Source organism: Thamnophis sirtalis, unplaced genomic scaffold (genome assembly GCF_051295495.1).
Source record: "Thamnophis sirtalis isolate CommonGarterSnake01/CBP01778 unplaced genomic scaffold, rThaSir2_p1.2 scaffold_1, whole genome shotgun sequence".
In the NCBI taxonomy this organism is placed as follows: Eukaryota; Metazoa; Chordata; class Lepidosauria; order Squamata; family Natricidae; genus Thamnophis; species Thamnophis sirtalis.
Genome location: NW_028261381.1, coordinates 136,739,068 through 136,762,510, shown reverse-complemented (window position 1 = coordinate 136,762,510; position 23,443 = coordinate 136,739,068). Strand labels below are relative to the sequence as shown.

The window sequence follows — 23,443 nt, the reverse complement described above, 5'->3', positions numbered from 1 at the left end:
GTGGCTTCTGAGAATAGCTAGGACAAAAGAATTAATCTGCAAGAGGCCACTGTGGGCCAAGTCACAGAGAGCAGCATTCTAAATGTTTTAGTACTCTGGAATAGCCATTAGCATTTGCATTCACTTAATAACCTTATTACCAGGAATAAGGAACAGCAATGAAATGAAAAGTAACCTGGAAAATTGCCAGAGAGATGTGGTGATTAAGGAGGGACACACAACCCATTTCAAAACTCAAGGAAGGAAAATGTCATCTCCCTTTATGAGCAACTAGGTAAAATTAATGTAGCATAGTGTGTAACACAGGTTCACCCTTTTTCATGAATTGTTATATTCTGAACATCAGTCTTATTCAGAAATACAATGCTTTTGTGGAATTCCCTATCAACAGCCATTCACCAGTGTAGAGGACGTTACAAAAGGAACAGGTAAAATTACATAGATTTTCTAAACTCCATGATAGGAAAATTGGAAATTTCATGAACTGTAATATACAGCATGATATTAACTGTTGATCCAAACTAAAATGGCCTAATGTCCAAATTTGTCTGCATTTTATTTTAACGGCCATGCAGTCTTAGTTGATTAAAGATTAAAAACTGGGAGCTCCATAGAGTTCGATATAAGATGGAAAGCTATGGAAAAAAAAGAGAGAGCAACATTCTTGAAAACTACCCCTCAGTGTTAACTACAGGACGAGAAATTGAGTAGGTACAACTGCCTATCTAGCCATAATCTTGTGCATTATGACAAAAGGATCAAAAGCCATTTGATCACAATCTCTCTCAGATGGTGAAATGTACTGTTTTTCCATTTCAATCATAATAACTCTGCAGTTCCATTTTTATTCATCTTCTTTTTTTTGCTGATGGATAAACTTCCACCCAATCACTTCTGATAGTGCTATTGTCTCTGAATTTATTTAATATAATTTTAAAATCACCTTGCTAAAAAACATAAAGGAAGAATCTCTTCCTCTCTCAAAGGACAGCACTCCTGAGAAGATATACCTCAGTCCTACATTTCAGAGACAGAGGAAAAAGAGAATTACAGTGTTGGAAGGGGTCTTGGTGGTCTATTAGTCCAACCAGCTACTCAAGCAGCAGACCCTATACCATTCCAGACAAGTGACTGTCCAGTCTCTTCTTAAAACCCTCCAGTGATGGAGCATCACAGCAACTTCTGAAGACAATGAGTTCCACTGGTAAATTGTTTTTACTGTTAGGAAATTTCTCCTTAGTTCTAGGTTGCTTCTTTCCTTGATGAATTTCCAACCATATAGCTTCTTGTCTTGCTTTCTGGTGCTTTGGAGAATAGCTTGACTCCTGCTTCTTTGTGGCAGCCCCTCAAATATTGGAACTATGCTATCACGCCACCCCTAGTTCTTCTTTTCACTAGACTAAATAAACCCAATTCCTGCAACCTTTCAAGCCCAGAATCTGAAGTTCCTCGCCATTGTATATGCAGTCAAATATACTGTAAATATATGTACTGAAACAGATCACAAGGGGTATAATGTGCATAAATATTGGAATGTGTTTCAAGAAGGGAGATAAACTTACAAGATTTTTCTTCTTTTATCTTGTATTCTAGAATGTCACACCCCTCTTTCTGGGCTGGAAAATGAACTAACAGGAATAGATTTTTCAGGGTCTCATCTTTCCGAACCATAAATATCTAAACAGAAGAAAAAGGGTAAATGAGAATATATGAGAATATAAAATATTTTTTGTCATTTAACAATATCAGATCTGAACTGTAAAGTGAACTCATAATTTTATTACGTCCTTATCAAAATTACAGTTTGACATATTGTTCTTATGATCAGTTTAATACTGAAAGAAATTTTTTGGATTGTTTTTAAATAAAAGTTTGGTGTGTAGTTTTAACATTTAAAGCATAACCTGTACCCCCATGAATTCCTTACTTTCTTCCTCCTTGAAGAAGGTTGAAGAAGAAAAGCTGATGTGCTTTTACTGGGAACATATAACATTATTACAGGTTCTTATCATTTTGAATCAGATAAACTGAATGCATAAATGTGCAGATATGCATGGTAAGGAGACAGAAGTGAATTTCTGTATTCTTGGTATTGTATTCTGATTATGTCAATCACTGCTTAGAGTCATTATAAATTTGGGTGCCTTGTAAAAGAAACACTCCTAGTTGATGGGATATAGGCAGCAGTGTCTTATAGGCATATAACTAAAGTTCCTCATTTGCATATCATAACATAAGCATGCTTGGAATAGAATTCAGTTTTGATTGCGCTTATGGATTTTAGGCTCCGGCCAAATGTGACCAGTTCTGTGATCAGGTGTAGCACAGAATGCTGCATGTGGGGTCACTATAACTAGTAACTTAGTCTATTTCTTCTCCGACTTATAAAAAATCTTTATCTGAAAGCTTTAGTTGAAGAAATCCATAAAGTCAGATAGAGGTCAACATACATGGGCCAATCTGGTGACGATATCCAAGATTGCAATTTGGTATTTAAGAAGAGTAAATGGTAAATAATATGACTTAATAAATGAAGTGAAATAAAGGTACTGCATGGGCTAAAGCCAAGAAGGTTGGAATCAATGATTCTCAGACAAAGCCATTGTGTAAATGTGAAGCAGATGTTTCTGATTCTGAAGGCTAGAAGAAAAAATGACCCAAAGTCAATTGATTCAAAAAGTCTAGGAATTAAACCCTTGAAATGAAACTTGCATGAGAATAAATAAAATGGTTATCAAAAGGTCCAGCATTGTAGAATGAAGCAAGAGAAGCAGTGATGGGATTCAAATAATTTAACAACTGGGTCTCTGCCCTAATGACCAGCTGGGTAGGCATGTCTGGGTGGTCATGTGACTGTGTGGGTGTGGCCAACTTGACATCATTCACATCGAGAGGCACTTCTCCTCACCTGGCCTCTCGTGACCGTGAGGATGCTGCAACGGTCGTAAGTGTGAAAAATGGACATGTCACTTTTTTCAGTGCCATTGTAACTTTGAATGGTCACTAAATGAACTGTTGTTAGTCAAGGATTATTTGTACAAAAATACAAAAAGAGAAGAGAAGCACCAAAACATGTTGTAACCAGTTGATATACTTCTTATTTTTTCATAATAGACACCTGTGTTTTGTTTTGTTTTTCTGATTGTTGTTTTTGTCTTTTTCTGTATTATCTGTAATTGATTGATATATTAAGAAAGATGTTGTACCAGTTTTAAACTAAAACTAAAAAAACATTTAATTAAAAAAAAAATACAAAAAGCTTCTTTGCTTGCAAAAAGCTGCCCTAAATACCAATCATTAGATTAGAAATACCTGCAAACCAGAGTTACAAATCAGGCAGGGTGCCAGAGCACCTTGAGGAATTAAAATAGTTAAAATGCAATGATTTCTTCCAACAACTGGTTCTCCAAGCTACTTAGAAAGTTAAAAACCGGTTCTAGCAAATAGGTGCGAACCAGTTGAATCCCACCACTAAAGACAAGTGTTTCTTTAGAGTTGTTAAGAAATGTATGAAGTGATGTAAAAGGTGTCCTGGTTGGAGATATGATATGAATGACATGTACTTCTCTTTGTAGATGAGGTCATGCTGTTTGCAAGGATCCAAATTATTTAGTGCTAATGCTAGATAGAATGATAAAACAAGAAATATGGATATGAAAATTAATAAAAATCAAGGTAGCTCCATTTGACAGGTTAACTGGAGAGAATTATAGAAAGTTACACAGAAGTAATGAAAAACAAGAACAAGTAGATGAATTTATGATATTTGAAAAATTGTTTACTAAAGATGAGAAATCAGATACAGAAATTTGAAGATGCACAAATACTTTTGGAAAGGCAAAGCATACCATACTTTTTTTTAACGAGGAATGAAACATTGTTTAAAAACAAAAAAAATTATTCTCTCTCTCTCTCTCTTTGTGTGTGTGCGTGTGTGTGTGTGTGTATGCAGGATATATCCACATGGAAGTCTGAGTATATCAAAAGAAATAGCTGAATGAAAGTTGGAATATAAATGTAAGTTGAATCAATGTGTGATAATACAATAAGAGATTGGGTGAATGGATTCTAAATGGATGGATTCTGAATGAACATGGATTGAACACTAATGTTAGGGACAAATAGGGAAGAAGGATGTTCAGGTGGCTTTCACACATAGAATGAATAAGGATAGAATTGCCAAAACAGGGAATAAGGAGTGAATGGGCTGAGAAGAACAGAGAAGTCAAGGGAATTGTGGTTGTATAAAGTTAATGAAATGAAAAAGATGAGAATGTTGAAGAACAAAAGGCAATGGATATAAACTTATTGAACGTGGGATAAGCAAAGTGCTTTGCCAGGATTGCTCTGTTTCTTCACTTCGCAAAACTTTCCCTAAAAAGAGGCAGTATAATGAGCATGCATTTAACTGAGGGCTTGGTTGTTGAATTTATAGCCGCACCAGTGGTGGGTTCCTAACTGGTTTACTACTAGTTCGCTGAGCGTGTGCTTCACATGCATAATTGAACGTGCACAATTGAATGCAATTGAACGTGCACAATTGAATGAAAATTTCTAAGAAAAAAAGGAAAACAGTTGAGGAGCGGCATGTCAATTTGCCGCCCCAGATCAGCTGGCCTTCGGAAGCTGGAATAAAGATAAGCATAACCCAGGGATGGGTTGGTGGCCCCACTTAAAAAAAAACACAGAGAACTGGTTCGCTCTCTGTTTGAGGGCAGCACTATCAGTAGGAACTCACCACTGAGGCACACATTCCTTATGTATATGCATTCCTTAAGCACTAGAAACGTTGGTCACTGTATAGCTAACTATACTACACTGATTCAGTAAAATGAGTACAGATTCTCAGCTTCTGCCATAGATTAAGTTTAACTGGAAATTCATTTAGCCTCACAACAATCTGCAACCCACTCTGGATTCTAACATGGAAGGTGAATTTAGCTGAGAGGAAAATGTGGGGAAGTAATTGTAGGAGAAAATATAAGCTTCAGGAAAGGTGGGAAGAACAAATGTCAAGGACCTACAAAAATGCCTCCTCCTAATGGTTTCTTCATGCCAAATGGATCAGAAACCATCCCTCTATGGGAGCTCGGTTTTCCTCTAGGTCCTCTCTCTTAATGAATATCAGAACTGTTACATAGATGAATGATCTCACTTTGTTCTCACAGTTCTGTATTAATCCATTTTGTGGGAGATTCTTAATGGATTCGAGATCTCCAACTTCTTAATGGAGATGGAAAAGAGGATCTACTCCTTTCTTCATTTCCTGTATGATAGCTCGAAGAGTCTATTGCTTTTCAGTCATTGATTAAGGTGCTTTGACATGGAAATAATATTGTCCAAAATGTGATCACAAATAGGAAACAGGAAAAGTTTTGAAGTATTGAAAGCTGCTTTGCTTTCTACACAAATTTCAAGTTTATTCATTTATTGCTAATTTTGCTCAGGACTCCTGGAAAATGAGTTATGAATTAACATAAACAAACAAACAAACATTTTTAAAAAAAATAATATGCCTTTTCTTGGAAATTTAATTTCCCTAACAAGGAATTGAATGCTTCTTTTACTGTCCCTATATTTCCTACAACCCTAACCCGTCACTAATTTTTTTGATAAGGTTTGCTTAAGTAATAGATAATAACCACTTTGACCCTTTCTATAGGTATCTAATTAGACCCTGAGCTCTAATTATGACAAACTATGTTAGCTTGTCCTTAAAATAGAAAATGAAATCCTTATTTATTTATTGTTTCCCACATTTATTAGTTATCGTTATTATTTATTATTTTTATAGATGACTCAAGGTGGCAAGCATACCTAATACCCCTTCCTCTTCCTATCTGACCCACAACAACAATAACCCTCTGATTTTGGATTGGACTGAGAAAGAGTAACTGACCCATAGTCACCCAGATGGCTTGTATGCTTAAGGTGGGATGAGAAGACTTATAGCTGACATTTTGCCTTGGGCCAAATAGAATGTCAAGAGCTTTAAAAATGGACTAATTATAGACTAATTAGAGACTGCTGCTCTTATTACAAAAATGGGAAAGGTAAAGCTAGCAATGCTAATGATGCAGTGATGTGCAACAGCATGTAATAAGTAATAGCAAAAAATAATTTACTGATAAAAGGAAATGAAAGCTGGCAAGGTGGCAAGGCGGAATTATCACCTACTGAGGTATTTTCATGGAAGTAAATTTTCACACATTTCTGACTCTATTGAAATCAAACCTACAGGTTTCCAGAGAACAATGTTCCCACTCTATCCACTCATTATAACAATAAGAAAAACTTCCATATAATTATAACTATGGACTTATCCAAGAGGTGGATTCCTCCCCGTACGCACTGGTATGGTCATACCGTTAGTGGAAATCGGCCGTACATTTGAGGACCGGTAGTATGGCGGCCTGGCCACACCCCCATACTGGTACGGTCCCTGCCCCTGCTTGCTCCACCTGCCCACCCAGTAGCCACTCGCTCGCTCGCTCTCTTGGCTTGCCTGTCTGCACCATGCTTACCCTGCCCACCCACTCCACAGCTAAAGTAAGATTCTTTGTCGTGTTAATGAATGGACAGATCAGTGATTTCCTGACATTATTGTTCTTAAAACATGCTTCATTATTGTTATCATGCTGTGTCAAGAGATGTTGTCTTCAGTCCTGCACCAAGTTTAATTTCTGAAGCATAGCACAGCACTATCAGATAAAGCAAGGGACAAAACCTAAGTTTCTGTGGATACACCTGTTTGCTCCAATGCCAAGATCATAAAACAGCTTTAGAAAGCTTTTTATCTTGCTTTCTCAAAAAGCGCCATGTGAAACCTCAGCCACATCATATTTTCAGCAAAGGCACCTGCAGGATTTATCACTTCATCAAAACAACTAAGGCAGCACACAAACCCTGCCCCTTTTTACATGGAAGTGACGTGGTACACTTACACAGGAAGATGCACTTACAAATGAAGAGCTGCAATCAGTTTTCATCTGCTCTCCAGTTCCTATCAACCCCTCCTGTGAATGTCACTGCCTTCAACACGATTCTGAAGAAGAGCAATAGATTCTTAAGGCATACCTCTTAAGACCTAGGTGCTAGGGGAAATACAGAATGCTCCAGCACCAGGAAACTATATCTTCGATCACAAAGAAAGCCATGTCATGGATTTGCATCTTTTCCCCCCATCAATCCCTAGCCTACAGTTTAATTTTTGTTTTACCCTACCGATGGTTTCAATCAGGTGTCCAACAAGTTCCCAACATTTATTTCAGGGGAACTGAAAGTCTATTCAAAATACATTACTTAATATATGGAATCTTCCTCGTGTAACCTACAGTTCCTTCTAGAATTTTGTAAAAAAAAAAAAATACAGTACGTGCCTTGCATTTTGTTACTAGCATCTGAAAATTAGACTACTTTCCTATTCCCTGTCATCCAGTTCATTTGAGACTAGCATAAATAACTTGGTTGAGATGCAAAAGCTGCTTCCATTGTGATTATCCATTCTGCTTTTAGGCCTTTCATATTCTCTACCAAGGCCTGTCTTTTGTAAAGAGCTGTCTCTAGAGTGGGGAGAAGATTTTTTGGAAGTTAGAATGACACAAAAAAGGAAGCAGAAGTGTGCTGGAGGGAATGGCTGCTAAGGACAGAGCCACTGGGGCTAAGCAGCAACACAAATGCAAATGGAGTTGAGTTTAGAACAAAACAGAGATGAGATATGTAAAGGAATAAGGATATGAAAGGCTCTCCCCAATCTGTTGGCCTCCAGATAGCAAAGTTGGGAATTCTGGGACAACTGAATCGGGAAGGCTGATAAGCACCAAATAAGAATATATGTGTTAGCAATCTGCTGTGGTATTTGTTTCCTTTATTCAAAGATAGCAGCTGGTACTACAAAGGAATAATAAAAGACGAGAGATTTGGTAAATGGGAGTTGAAGTGTAATTTTGTATTGCAGATTTGAGTTATTTACAAGCAACACATGTCGAATATTAATGAGCAGCAGCCTTTATGTTTTTTTTTCAACCATGTAACAGTTATAAAGCATTTTATGGTCAACACAATTGCTACAAAAAGTTACTGTGGAAATAAATCTAAGGTGCATTTCTTTTTTCATCTCTGAAAGCTGAAGCAGAGCAAAAGATAGAACAAAATCTCCCAACAGATCTCAGTAAAATTTCACTAGATTTCCATACATGCATATGCATCACGCAATACTTTTTTTAGATAAGCTACATTATATAAAGCAAAGGAAAAGTGAGGCATAGTAAACCAGAGAAATTAAAGTTAGGAGAGGGTCAGTCATTGACATCTCATTCATGACCAAAGCACCCCAACATATTTTTGTACTCAACTTTTGTATTCAATCCACATTCATTCATCCAAGTGCAATCCTTTTATTATCAATAATTAAAAGCTCCCCCTCCCTGGACAAAATATGATTGTTATAATGAGAAAAAGTCAATTCTTTTGTGCCAAATAGAAGAAATTCTTGGGCTAAGCATGTATTCAGAAGCGGATGCTAGTTTCTGAAATGTTTTGCACACTCTCCTGGGGAAAAAAAAGTTTGCTTGGAAAAAGCTGTGTATGAATTTTTAAACAAATAAAATGAATAAATCATATGCTGTATCTGGCTCGGAACAGCCCACCTGGAGAGGCTAGTAAACAACAACAACCTGTCATTCCTGGCTCCTGCCACTTCCATGCTATCCTGCATTTTCTAACTTGATGCTTCTGATGAAGGACAGATTAGATGCTTCTGATGATTAAGGTTGGCCTGTACTACTTATGCCTGCAGTGCTACCTTACAATCAGTCCTATGAACATTTGAGGAAGTGACAGCTCTATAGCGGGGAAACAAAGCCATCGATCAAATGCAGATTAGCTGATTCAGGATCAGATCAAGGTTTGAGAAAGAATATCTAGTCCCTGAAGAACTGGGTTATTTGAAGAAGCATAACTGTACCCCCAATGGTTCCTTGCAGAGTATGTCAGAAGCCTTTTCCAGACTGATGCCAAACTGGAGCCAAACCGGGCAGGTTTTGATGAGTTTCTCAAGAATGCTGTTCCTCTGCAGGTGAAAACAATTCCTCAGAGCAATAGGCTGACTTGATGAACCTTTCTCTTCCTCCTCCTCTCCAGTCTCCGTAGCAGGCCTGGAGAAATAAAACAAACCCCAATCAGATTGATAACGGCAGTTTGCCTTTAATAAAAATGTTATATGTTTCGCTGTGTGAGTGTTTTACGCAGATGATGAGAACTTGCAGTGATTCAGCTGGGATTAACTTCAAATACTCGGAATTTATGTTCCTTAAGTACATAACTGAATCAGTGCAGAAGTTAATGGCTGTAGGATTAGTATAATTTAAATCTACATTATTCTCGAAAGGAAGGTACACATTGAAATGCAAGCGTGTGTGATCATGGAGGAGAAAATGTTTTAAAAGTGAAAATAGTATAAAACATTCACAAATTATTCTGGAGAGCTTGGTGAGGTGTGTTTTCTAGGACTTTGCAAAATGTATATATCTTCTATTTCAGTGGTCCCCAACCTTTCCGGCTTTGTGGACTGGCAACGTTGATGGTGAGTGGGGGGGGGGGGGAGAGGGGATGGTTCCACATAAGCAGTGGGTGAGCACATTCATGTGTGCAGCTCCATTTGCACAAGCAGTGGAGGGAGAGTGAACACCCACCGCTCATGCAAGTGGAATTTTGCTCGCTTGCCCGCTGCTTGTGTGGCCTGGTTCTGAACAGGCCGCAGCCCAGGAATTGGAGACACCTGTTCTATGTTACCTCAAGATCAGAGGTGGTATTCAGCCAGTTCTGACAGGTTCTGGAGAACCAGTAGCAGAAATTTTGAGTAGTTGAGAACAGTGGTCTCCAACCTTGGCAACTTTAAGACTTGTGGACTTCAACTCCCAGAGTTCCTCAGCCAGCTGGCTGAGGAACTCTGGGAGTTGAAGTCCACAGATCTTAAAGTTGCCAAGGTTGGAGACCACTGGTTTAGAGAACCAGCAAATAGGCTGGCCCCACCCTCCCCTGCATCCCAGCTGATATTCTTTTGTTGCCCTGAACAGGAGAAAGGAGCTGGAAAGCAGGTGAGTGGGGTGGGGAGGGAATGGGGATTTTGCAGTATAATTCCCCTGCCATGCCCACCAAACCACGGCCACCAAGCCACATCACACCCACCAAGCCATGCCCACAGAGCCGGTAGTAAAAAAATTGAATCCCATTACTGCTCCAGATCAATCAAAATCATTAACAACAACATATCTAAAAATAACCCACTACTTCTAAATCAGAAGTATAGAGCACATTCCCACCAGAACTCTCCAAATCTTGTTGTATTACAAGTTTGTCAGGTATCTGTTTTGTTTACACAAACACCCATTGGTTTGTTGCAATAGTTTCTTTGCTGCAAGCAAAGCAGTTTGCTGCTTCCACTTTCACGTCAAATTGCATTTTAAGATGATTATCACAGAGGGCAGGTTACAGCAGGCCAGAACTTAAGCAAATGAAAGTGTTAGTGAATCCCCATAGTGACTGTGCAAGAGGATCATTAGCAAGTTAAAAATACTTAAGATTATTTTCTATCTAAAGTTAGATTTGTTCACAGATGCAGAGCAGGTGGAACGGCATTTGCAGAGAGTGATATTTTAAACTCCCCCTATTATTGCAAGAAAAGCCACATTGTGGTACCAGTAAACCATGATGCCAAACCTATTGGAGGAAAGAAGAGATTTGGAGCTGAAAGATAATGAGGGAGGACCATGATCAGCATTCTGCTTTATGATGGATAGTCTAGTATTTCAAGAACCAAACTAGATGACATAATTTAACACTGGCTGATCTCAACGCAGCTAAGAATATTTGGAGTTGGTCAGTACCTGCACAGGAAGCTATTCTATTTGTGCCCAAGGAACCTACAGTGATATGGCCAACAGAAATCAAGCTTGACTCAAATAAGCTGTTTTACAAATTGTAAGGAGACCATCTATAGGGCTCAGTGGCTAAGACGCTGAGCTTGTCGATCAGAAAGGTCGGCAGTTTGGCGGTTCAAATCCCTAGTGCCGTGTAACAGAGTGAGCTTCCATTACTTGTCCCAGCTTCGGCCAACCTAGCAGTTCGAAGGCATGTAAAAATGCAAGTAGAAAAATAGGAACCACCTTTGGTGGGAAGGTAACAGTGATCCATGTGCCTTTGGTGTTTAGTCATGCCGGCCACATGACCTCAAAGAATATCTTCGGACAGCACTGGCTCTTCGGCTTTGAAATGGAGATGAGCACCGCCCCCTAGAGTCAGGAAGGACTAGTACATATGTATGAAGGTAACCTTTACCTTTACATTTAATGAATAAATCAAATAAATAGATCTTCATTTAAAGGACTTTTCAGTGTATGACTGGCTCAGGTAAGTTTTCTGAGCATCATCACTGGCCTTACTGATTCTCATCCAGTGCTTGTGTCCATTTCCAGCATCTATTTCCAACATGAAGGAAGGTTATAATTTTTTTCTAAAAATCCACATTACCATGCTTTTATTCTCTTTTGGTGATGCTTCTGTAACCAGCAGGAATGGTTAATTTTAAATAGGAGGGGTTTCCTATCACCTCTGTTTCCTTTTTCTGTCAGTCAAAACACTCCATTTCAATATGCAGTAAAATGTCCTCTCCTCAACACTTCCTCTCCTCAACACATGAAGCTTTTAATATAACAGTGTTGTTTACAGCATCCTTAAGCTACCCCACTCCAATTTCACAACTTGCTGCCATGAAGACTGACAGCCACTAGAAAAGGCTCTTGAATGCTCCCAGTGTTAAATGGGAAGAAGCTTTGATTGCATGATTGAGGTGGCCATCTTGACTTTTTGACTCTCCATCCTCCACAAGTACACTTGCAGCAATAAGAAACTCAGATTCTGTTAATATACCCTTGATATACCAGTAATGGCTGTACTTCTGTTGTGAATGGCTTTTCATTGTGCTAAGTTAAACAAAACATGTGCCTTCTCCTTCTTAGCAAGATTGGGAGTGGGTGAGGGATAGAAGGCCAGCCCTGCTTAGCATCTAAGCCAGAATAAATAATACCAATATATACTATCAATTTGCTCTTGAGCTGGAGCAGTTTGTGTTTGTGACGTAAAGCAAAAACTGGAACCAAACTTGCAATAAATTTGGAACTGACTTTTCAAATTTAAATACAGTAATTAGGTTTGGAGCATATTAAGTAGTAATTAAACTTGCATGCTGAATTTAATTCAGAATATACGTGTAAGAATAATTTAGGTAATGATATGGTCCTATTTCAAGATAAGAGGATTGCAGACTGGATCAGGCATTTATTTAATCAGGCTTTGGGAATCGCCTGGGTTCAAAATGTTGGCATATTTGTTTGCTTGATCATTTCACTTGCCATTTGCTGCTGTGGGCACTGTCAAGAAAGTGATGGGTCTCTTCCCAATTGAAGTGAATGACGTAAATGAATGAAGATTTTTAGCAGGAGTGTTGAGGTGTTAATAAAGCCAAGATGGTAACTTGATGGTAAATTTTACATGGATAGTAGGAAATACATTCAAATATATATACATATAGTAAAGTAAATGTGAAAAAGAAAAATACAGATAGATTTTTAATTTTCTTTTTCTAACTATCTATCTATTATCTATCTAATCTCTATCTATCTATCTATCCATCCATCCATCCATCCAGTGGTGGGATTCAAATTTTTTTACTACTGGTTCTGGGGCATGGCTTGTTGGGTGTGGCACAGCTTGGTGGGCATGGCTTGCAGTAGACAAAAAAGCTCTAGAGAGAATCATTAAAACTGCCCAGAATATCATTGGGCTCTAGCTACCAGCCCTGGATAACATCTTTGCTCTCGCTGTTTGAGAAGTTGCACAACATTCTCAGAGACTCCTCCCATCCTGCTTAAAATCTTTTTGGACTGTTGCCTTCTGGCAGAAGATACAGAATGATTAAAACTTGGACCACATGTCTTCTGAATAGTTTTTATCCCAGAGCTATAATTGCACTCAACAATGAACTAAAAGGTCACCATCAGTGAGCTGTTGGGCAACATTACTTGGTCTGTTATGTGGATCCTTAGGTGGTTTAGGGGCAGGGAAATTTTGGTGTGTGTGTGTGTGTGTGTGTGTGTGTGTGTGTGTGTGTGTGTGTGTATTGTCATGTGTATTGGGCCTGGTCTCTGGGTGTTATGTGAATTTCGTTATATGGGTATACTGTGCATATATGTACAATGACAATAAAGTATTCTTATTCTTGGTGGGTGTGGCAGGGGAAGGATACTGCAAAGTCCCCATTTCCTCCCAATCAGCTGGGATTTGGGAGGCAGTGAGTAGATGGGGGCGAGGCTAGTCAGAGTGGTATCAACCAGTTCTTTGAAGTACTCAAAATTTCCACTACTGGTTCTCCAGAAGTGGTCAGAACCTGCTGAATACCATCTATCTATCTATCTATCTATCTATCTATCTATCTATCTATCTATCTATCTATCTATCTATCTATCTATCATCTATCTATCTCCCACTCCCTATTCCTCTTCCTCTTGGCAGTTATATATACAATTCTAATCAAACCTTTCTCCTCAAGATTTGACTATAATTCCCTTCTTTGTATAACCTATTGTTTTCCTTATTTACATTTTATACGCATTGTATGTGCAACACATGTGGAAAAGGAGAAGAGCTTCAATCATGGAACCATGGCCAACATCTTGACTATAACAGCATATAGCCTCTCTCAAGAATAATGGACATTTAAAAAGTGGCATATTTCCTCCTCCCCCTTCCTTTCATGTGTCTTTCTTCTGCATCTGATTCTCCCGAAAATACAAAGTGGGTGTAATGTGTTCATGAGAGCTCCTAACATTCATATCCATGAACATCCAAATCACGTTTTGTCCTTTGAATCTTGATCTACGTACTGTACAGCCCTAATATATATCGTACAGCCTTCTCCCTCTTCACTCCAAATGACGAAATTAATAAAAAATATTTTTTGCTATTTGCTAACAGTGATCCCTGTAAAGTGAAGTATCAATGGCAAACTGAGCTGTAGAATCCCTTGATTCACGTCAGAGTGGCTAAAAGTGAGGTCCCTTCAGTTTTAAAAAAGATTGTTGCACTTCTGTTGGATTATGTTCTGCTTATTCTTAAACCGTTTTACTTTGAGGTGGTTTTCTGCCCTATGCTCTAGTCTAGACTTTGAAAGATGCTTTGCACATTTGCAAAATAATTGTGGTAATATTAAAAATTAATAAGGAAACAAATAAATAAGCACTAGTAGTTCACTCTACCTTTTTCCTGTATGTATGTACACTGTAGCATTAAATCAAATTTTTCAAGTAAATAAAACACAAGATTACTTCCAACATCAGTTAAGCAGATTTCAGCTCAAGGAATAAGATAGCTTACTATTCTCCTGCTTGGCATTTCCCTGTGTGCATTCCCTAGTCTGCTCTGGAAGATCTCCAATGTTTTGAACAAATTTGGGAATTTATGAGCATGAGATTTGGATTCTGTTTACTGGCAGAACAGTTGCTAGACTTGAAGTAACATTATGAGTTACAAACTCTCTTTTCAAAGTTTATTAATTCTCTTGAGCCACCTAGTTAAAGAGTCTAATTCTATAGTTGCTGCAAAAACACAATTCTAAGTTTGTTGTTTGTTTGTTTGTTATTTGTCCACCCACCCAACAGCAATGATTCTGGGAGTTATGCAAAATTAAAACAGTGCTTCCACAGTCCAAACCGCAATGTCTGAGGTTAAAACAATAAACTCAATTGATCAAAAAAACAATTTCAACTAAAGTAGAATTGGGAATCCCCGGTGGATCTTTTTCCCTTTGCTGAGTGCCCTAGTCTTGAGTCATGTTGGTTAATGCAGCCTGTGGAAGCAGCATTGGGCCTCTGCTTTGCTCTCAGTAGGTCAAGTGTACAGAGGCCAAGCTGTGAAACAGCTTAATCAGCTGTTTGATCTGGCTGCACTGCAAGCATTCGCAGGTAACCACAGAACAAAAAGAAAAGTAGAAAATAGGTTAGCTTTGGAGTTCTGATGTCTTTGCCAAGTTTCAAGATTAGGATCAAGAAGCAGATCATTTCTATTTTGCTTTGCATGCATTCTATTTTGCACATTGCTTTGATAGCACTGCAGGTTGACAGCAGGCAGTGTTTCCCTCCTTATCAAACAGACTTCCCCCCACCAAAAAAACCTTTTTTAAAAAGACAGATTTCTAGTGATCACAGAAGTAGAGCCAAATCTATATGTAGGGGCAGAAGTGACAGGAAGGAGAGCTACAACTGTGCAAACCTGGTCCTCTAATTTCCTCCCCCTCCCCCCCAAAAATTCTTTTCCTGGATGTTCAGTTTTCTTCTGAAATTAAAAATACAGGAAACAATAGCAGAATTGGAAGGTACTTTGGAGGTCAACTAGTCCAACCCAGTGGTGGGTTGCAAATATTTTTACTACCAGTTCAGACGCGCTCCCCCGCTTCTGCACATGCACAAAGCGTCCGGACAGGTGGGCAGGGCCTCCTCCCGCCGTTACTGCTGAACCGGGAGCAACCCACCACTGGTCAAACCTCCTGCTAATAGACTGCAGCCGAACTGCTCAGTAAGCCAAGTCCCATATAAATTGATGTAAACTTTCAGAAATTCCTTCACATCAATGTTGAATATTTACTACTGAGCATGACCAGTACTCCATTCAAGTATCCGCAAATAGTAGAGGGTAGGAGAAATTTAGTAGATGCAACCGCAAATTTAGAAACACATTAAGAACAATAACTAGACCACGTTAAACACACGTACACAGGCTTTTACTCTCTCATCACATTAGTATACTCCTTGAACTCCAGATGTATAGAAGTATAAGAGGTTTATGGTGAATTTTAATGAATTTATAGCAGCAAATAGATTCTTTGCTACCAGCAGATACATAGTCTGGCTAGCTATCATGTATTTCCAATCATCTTTTATCAATTTTTCCAAAATTCCTACTCTGTTGTGAAAATATTTGCGAGGTCCAGTGGTTTGACTTTTTCTCTCTTCTCGTAGCAAAAAATCTACATCTGCTCACAGCAGGAAGAGGCTTTTGGGAGAGGCCGTTCCTCTTCTGTGGCACTTCATGAAAAGGCCATATGATTTTGCACACAACCTCTGCTGAGAAAATTGCACTGCTCTGAACACAGAGTTCATTTTTCCTGAGGAAAGGGGAAAAAATCAGTTTCCATAACTAAGTAACTAATCGCCACTCTGTAAACAAGGCAGTGAATTTATATCCAGGGTTCCTATTAAAATTCTGGATATATTAAAGTATTAGAGCACAAATCTGTCCTGCAAAGCCGGAAATAAAACAGACCAGAATTTCCAACTCTATTTCATAAATACCCTTACATATCTTCCCGCTAAAAAGAACTTTTTATATACAGTAATCCATCTGCTGGACATTTGGCTTGTAGAAAGAACTCAAAAGAGTTGCATAAAAGTGTCATTACTGCCATCTAGCTGACATACAGATTTTTACACACCAGATCTGGTAGCCCACATAAAGTTGTGTTTCTGGAATGGAAGCGTTGGAAGAAATGTCCATCTGGGTTCAGTTCCAAGTGGGGGAAAAGACACTGAAAACATGGAGGCTGTGTGGAAAGATGGTTTAATAGTGGACAGGATCACATGTCTTGGAGTTCCTGGGTGAAAGGGGAAGAGATGCTGAGAGTGCCTGTATTTTATGCCCTCTCTGGGCTTTTGAATTTGAGCTTGTATTGTGATTGGTTGTCTCAGACTCCTCTGGGGCCATGCAGGGGTAACTCAGTAGGCTGTAGTTCCAAGCTTGGTTGAGTCTTGCTGTAGTGAAATGGCTTTGGGCAATTCCTACTATGGCTCTGCCTGAAGGAGAGATCTTTGTTATGTAGAATAGACTGGCTCAGGCCTTAATGGCCCATTGACAAAGGTACGGGAGGCTGAATTTCTGCCTCCCTTTTAGGGGAAATATTCTATCCTTTTAATATTTCCTAAAATATGTCATTTTCCAAGGAGAGGGGTGGGTGGAATTGTTAAATTATTCATTTAATTGTGATGGATCCATTTGTTGATCTTGGCATTACTATCTGCATTATTTTAAATACACTACAGAAGAAAACAGTTTTCAAATGTGGTTGACTAATGGGCACCATCCTATCCATGAAACAAGTAGCAATAGCAATAGCAATAGCAGTTAGACTTATATACCGCTTCATAGGGCTTTCAGCCCTCTCTAAGCAGTTTACAGAGTCAGCATATTGCCCCCAACAACAATCCGGGTCCTCATTTTACCCACCTTGGAAGGATGGAAGGCTGAGTCAACCCTGAGCCAGTGAGATTTGAACAGCCAAACTGCAGAACTGCAGTCAGCTGAAGTAGCCTGCAGTGCTGCATTTAACCACTGCGCCACCTCGTAATATGTCCTTCCAATCACTCTGTCAGGATTCCAAGTAACATCCCCTTTCCAAGTCTGACACACCCATAGCAAAATATACCTTGCTACAAACCTACAGATCAAAGAGCCCAAGGTCCCATTCACAAAGAGCCTTTTCCTGGCCGTCACATTTTTCAGAGATGCCTGGTATTAGCAGAATAATTGGTGATATGGCGCAATTAATTGCATAGTAAATCACATGGAAAAGTGCTGTAATTTATATGACATGAGTTACAAAGTGGCTCAGCTGGAAGCAAAAAGATCTGGCATAATCATTTACCTTTGGGATCTTGTAGTATCAATGCAATTAGTCAAATCAATGTACCTTAACTGACTTCCTTAGGAGTAAGCAGCTAAATTGCATGTTGATTTACACCCTGTAGAACCCCCTTAGTCCCCTAGAGTCACTCAGTGTTGTATACCAGGAAGTAAAACCTTTTCCCTGAATTGTGCTACGATAGTAAATGTTATTCACAGGCAAGTTAACAACCTGTAGTAACATGCTTCAGAAGGAATAGATTCACAATCTACATATAGGACAGAAATCTTAAATGTTTAAAACTGCCCACAAACTATGGTGTAAAGGAGAGGTGTCAAACTCGTGACCTACGGGCCAGGTGCGTCACGTGCTGGCCATGCCCACTCCCAGTTTAGTGAAGGGGGGAAAAGTTGTGATATGTCACATGACAACGTGTCATCATGAGTTTGACACCTCTGGTGTCAAGCAACTATAGTCCTTTTTCTTTTCTTTCTCTTTATCCTTAAACATCAAAAGACACACCTGTTAATTTTTGAAAACAAATGAGAAAGTTGGTAACCTTTTCCTCTTTGCTTTTATGTCCCTTAATTTCTCCATCCATAGAGAAAAATAAATCAAAAGCATATATGAACAGGATTTGATTTTGATTTTATTTGTTTACTTATGAAACTTAGTAGATTGTCACCTACAAAAAATTGGCAGCTTCCAATAATTTGAAGGTGTTTGGGTACAAAAGTTACAAATGTCAATATAATTCCTAATCCTACACCATGTCAAGAGTGGCAAATGACATATACTGTATGTATGAAAAAAAAATCATACGGTAGTCTTCATGTTATCAATATTAAAACAGAAAACACTGTCATCTTTTCTTAGATCTTAAGCTTTAAAATGTATCCTTTTTTGCAGGTCAAAATTATTAATTGAAATTATTGTATATTTTTAAAGCAGTGGGCAGAGAGAAATATATGTTATTGTGGGGAAAATTGTAAGGAAATTAAAATAAAAAATGACAAGTACAACAACAATTAGTAAAATGAATAGAAAGGCAGCATCCAATCCAACATCAGCAACATTTTCACCCTCAAATCAGCGCACAATTAGCAATAGCAGTTAGACTTATATACCGCTTCATAGGGCTTTCAGCCCTCTCTAAGCGGTTTACAGAGTCAGCATATTGCCCCCAACAACAATCCGGGTCCTCATTTTACCCACCTCGGAAGGATGGAAGGCTGAGTCAACCCTGAGCCGGTGAGATTTGAACAGCCAAACTGCAGAACTGCAGTCAGATGAAGTAGCCTGCAGTGCTGCATTTAACAGCTGCGCCACCTCGGCTCTTTGTTGAATTGAGAGCACACTGGGTATAGAGAAAGTGAGCTCAACAATGAACCTTCAGTGTATGTAAGATGCGTTAGCAATGATGCAAGAAAGAATGCTGAAAACACGAGAAACAATTACAAAAACACAAGAAACAATTACAAAAACACAAGAAACAATTACAAAAAATCACGAAGAAATTAGGAGAAATCATGAAGAAATTAAACTAGAAATGGGAGAAATGAAGAGTGAGATAAGAAGAATAGATGATAGAATAGTGAAAATACAAAGTGAAATAACAAAAAATGAACCAAAAATTCAAAAAGTAGAAACAAAGGTAGAAAAAATGGAGAAGAGAATAGAGATGGTAGATGAGAAGCTGACTACACTAAACAGACAATTAGGGGAAAATAGTGTTTTTGGAACTCGAAAAAGCTGGCTTCTTTCTGCGCTTTCAAAATATAGTAGAAGAAAAGGAGGAGGATTTAGGTGAAACAATCACAGAGATTGTTGTGAACATATTACAAAAAAAACAAACAAGAAACAAGAAGGGACATAGATGAGGTGTTTCGAATCCACACAAATTACGCCAGGAGACACAGGCTCCCAAAAGAAATCAGCGTACACTTTACTAGAAAATCGGTAAGAGATGAAGTATATAAGAAAGTGAGAGAAGAACAAATAACATATAAAGGAAGAAAGATGCAAATCCTGAGACAAATCCCCAAAATAGTGAGAGACCAGAGAAGGCAATATCAGTTCCTTACACAACAACTAATAAGGTACAATGTAATGTTCAAATGGCTCACACCAGAGGGAGTGATGATTACCTGGCAGGATAAAAGATATAAAATAGACACAGTCGAGAAAGCACATGAGTTCTTTGAACATTATTTCACCACTGAAGAAGAACAAGAAAGTAAAGAGAGTAGAAGTCAAGAAGAACAGTCAGTTGAAAACAGGGAGGAAGTAAGAGAACAAAGAAGAAGACAGGAAAGAGAACAAATAGAACAAGAAGGTAGTAAAATAGGAATAGAGACAAAAAACACAAGGAAGAGGGAACAAGGGAATAGATATTGGCTGGTGAAGAAAAATTGGTTTTAAAAATATCACTACTTATTAAAACTTAAAATGGAAGAAGAAACTGTGAAAGAAATGATGATAACATGGACGATAAACTTTGGGTATAGAATAAAATTGGCAGAATGGGAAAAAAATTGGAAATAAACTATAAATTAATGATGGCAATGACTTATAGAGAGAACATGTACAAGATGTTCTACAGATGGCACCTTCCACAAGCGAGAATTGCAAAAATGTTCCCAGAGTGTTCACCTATCTGCTGGAAATGCAACAAAAAACATGGAACATACTACCATATGTGGTGGACATGCACAGCTGCGAAAAAGTATTGAAAAAGATTGGCTAGAGGAGATTACTGCACATCAAATTGCACTAAAACCTGAATTATTTTTGTTAGGGATTATAAAAGGAAATTATGAAAAAAGTACTAGATACTTAATTTTATACATCGTTACGGCAGCTAGAATTATATTCTCACAAAATTATATCCCAACAAAATTATTATCTCACAATAATTATATACCAACAGAAGAAAATGTAATTAAAAAAATATTGGAATGTGCAGAGATGGATAGGCTCACGAAAGAACTAAAAGAGAAAGATGAATCTGAATAACTATTCCGTATGGGATTTATTGTACAATTGGCTAGAGGAAAGGAGGGGAAAAGCAGGAAAGCAAAAAAGAAAGGAAGGAAGATTAACAAAACAATAGACAACTACAAAACCGGAAAAGGATTAAAAGATTGAAATATGAGATAGACTATAGCAAATAAATATTACACAAAATAACATAAATGTAGTAAAAACTGTTACACATAGACTATATAGAATATTACATATAGAATGAAAAAATGTATGAAATAATGTAAATGCACAAATATATAAAGTCATAGTTATAAAAGATTTAATATATTATATAGTATACAAAATGACTTAAATGTAGTAAAAACTGCTATACATACTGGATCAATTTTTCAGCAATTTCCCACGCTTAAATACCATGCATTCAATTAAAAATGTATTTTTTTAATTTATATTTTTTTGCTGTAACTAACCTGGCAAATTACAAAAGTAATTACTTCAGAGCTGTGTAGGCACAATAGTTAGAATGCAGTATTGCTGGCTAACTCTGCTTACTGCCAGCAGTTCGATTCTTACAGGCTCAAAGTTGATTCAGCCTTCCATCCTTCCAAAGTCGGTAAACGAAGGCTCAGATTGTTGGGGACAATATTCTGACTCTGTAAACAGTTTAGAGAGGGCTCTAAGCCCTCTCTAAGCTGAAGTGGTATATAAGTGGTATATTTTTTGTAGTTTTTTTTTGTAGTTTTATTATTATTTATAGGCCGCCCTTTTCCCTGAGGGGACTCAGGGCGGCTTACAAAATATAGGGAAGGGGGAACAGAACAATAAACATAAAACAATACATGAGTAAAAATAGTACACAACATTCACTCATCATTCGGGTGGGGACAGATTACGATCTTTATCCCCAGGCCTGACGGGATAGCCAGGACTTGAGGGCTGTGTGGAAGGTCTGGAGGGTGGTGAGGGTACGAATCTTCACGGGGAGATCGTTCCAAAGGGTCGGAGCTGCTACTGAAAAGGCTCTCCTCCGTGTGGTTGCCAGTCGACACTGACTGGCAGATGGAACTCGGAGGAGGCCTAATCTATGCGATCTAATAGGTCGCAGGGAGGTAATTGGCAGGAGGCGGTCTCTCAAGTATGCAGATCCACTACCATGAAGGGCTTTATGGGTGGTAAGTAGCACCTTGAAGCGCACCCGGAGATCAACAGGTAGCCAGCGCAGCTCGCGGAGGATAGGTGTTATGTGGGCAAACCAAGGTGCACCCACAATCACTCGCGCGGCCGCATTCTGGACTAACTGAAGTCGCCGGATGCTCTTCAAGGGCAGCCCCATGTAGAGCACATTGCAGTATTCCAGCCTAGAGGTCACAAGGGCCCGAGTGACTGTTGTGAGGGCCTCCCGGTTCAGGTAGGGTCGCAACTGGCGCACCAGGCGAACCTGGGCAAATGCCCCCCTGGTCACAGCCTTCAGATGATGGTCGAAGGTCAACTGTCGATCCAGGAGGACTCCCAAGTTGTGAACCCTGTCTGAGGGGTGTAGAATTTGACCCCCCAGCCTGAGTGTTGGAATACTAGCCGAATTATTGGGAGGGAAACACAACAGCCACTCGGTCTTTTCCGGGTTGAGTACAAGCTTGTTAGCCCTCATCCAGTCCCTGATGGCTTCAAGACCCCGGTTCATCACATCCACCGCTTCATTGAGTTGGCACGGGGCGGACAGATACAGCTGCGTATCGTCCGCATATTGGTGGAATCTTATCCCGTGCCTCCGAATGATCTCGCCCAACGGTTTCATGTAGATGTTGAATAGCAGGGGGGATAAGACCGAACCCTGCGGCACCCCATATGTTAGGGGCCTAGGGGTCGATCTCTGCCCCCCAACTAACACCGACTGCGACCTGTCCGAGAGGTAGGAGGAGAACCACTGCAAGACAGTGCCTCCCACCCCCACCTCCCGCAGTCGTCGCAGAAGGATACCATGGTCGATGGTATCGAAAGCCGCCGAGAGGTCAAGGAGAACCAGGATGGAGGCATGGCCTCCATCCCTGGTTCTCCAGAGATCATCAGTCAATGCGACCAGAGCGGTTTCTGTGCTGTAACCAGGTCTGAAGCCCGACTGGAAGGGGTCAAGGTAACTTGCTTCCTCCAAGGACCGTTGAAGCTGGAAGGCCACCACCTTCTCAACAACCTTCCCTACAAAGGGGAGGTTGGAGACTGGACGATAATTATTAAGAACAGCTGGATCCAAAGATGGCTTCTTCAGGAGGGGTCTCACCACTGCCGCTTTAAGTGCGGCGGGGAAGTGCCCCTTCCGAAGAGAGGCGGTGACAACCGCCTGGATCCAGCCTCGTGTCACCTCACTGCTGTTGGCAACCAGCCAGGAGGGACACGGGTCCAGTACACAGGTGGAGGCACTCACAGCTCTCATGGCCTTGTCCACATCCCCAGGGGCAACATCCTGAAACTCAACCCAGTGGTGGTCAACCAATTCATCCTCTTGTGCCTCGGCTGGATCTGCAGAGGTGGAGTCCAAGTCCGACCGAAACCGAGCAACTTTGTCCGCTAAGAATTGGACATAATCCTCAGCCCTACCCTGCAAGGGTTCCCCCGTATCCCTCCTATTTAGGAGGGAACGGGTTATCCTAAACAGGGCGGCTGGGCGGGACTCAGCGGACGCAACCAAGGTGGCAATATAAGATCTTTTAGCTGCCCTAAGTGCCCTGATGTATT

At 39.5% G+C, this 23,443-nt stretch overlaps 1 protein-coding gene across 1 annotated transcript in view; it reads right to left on the bottom strand.

The window, feature by feature from the left end:
* RIN3 (Ras and Rab interactor 3) overlaps positions 1-23,443 on the bottom strand; it is a 93,965-nt gene that overhangs the window by 50,411 nt on the left and 20,111 nt on the right. Inside the window, exons 2-3 of the mRNA XM_087725689.1 lie at positions 8,966-9,155; positions 1,563-1,677 (exon numbers count right to left, since the gene is read on the bottom strand). Of these exons, the coding sequence (XP_087581815.1) occupies positions 1,563-1,677; positions 8,966-9,155 (305 nt within the window). The remainder of the gene's footprint in view (positions 1-1,562; positions 1,678-8,965; positions 9,156-23,443) is intronic.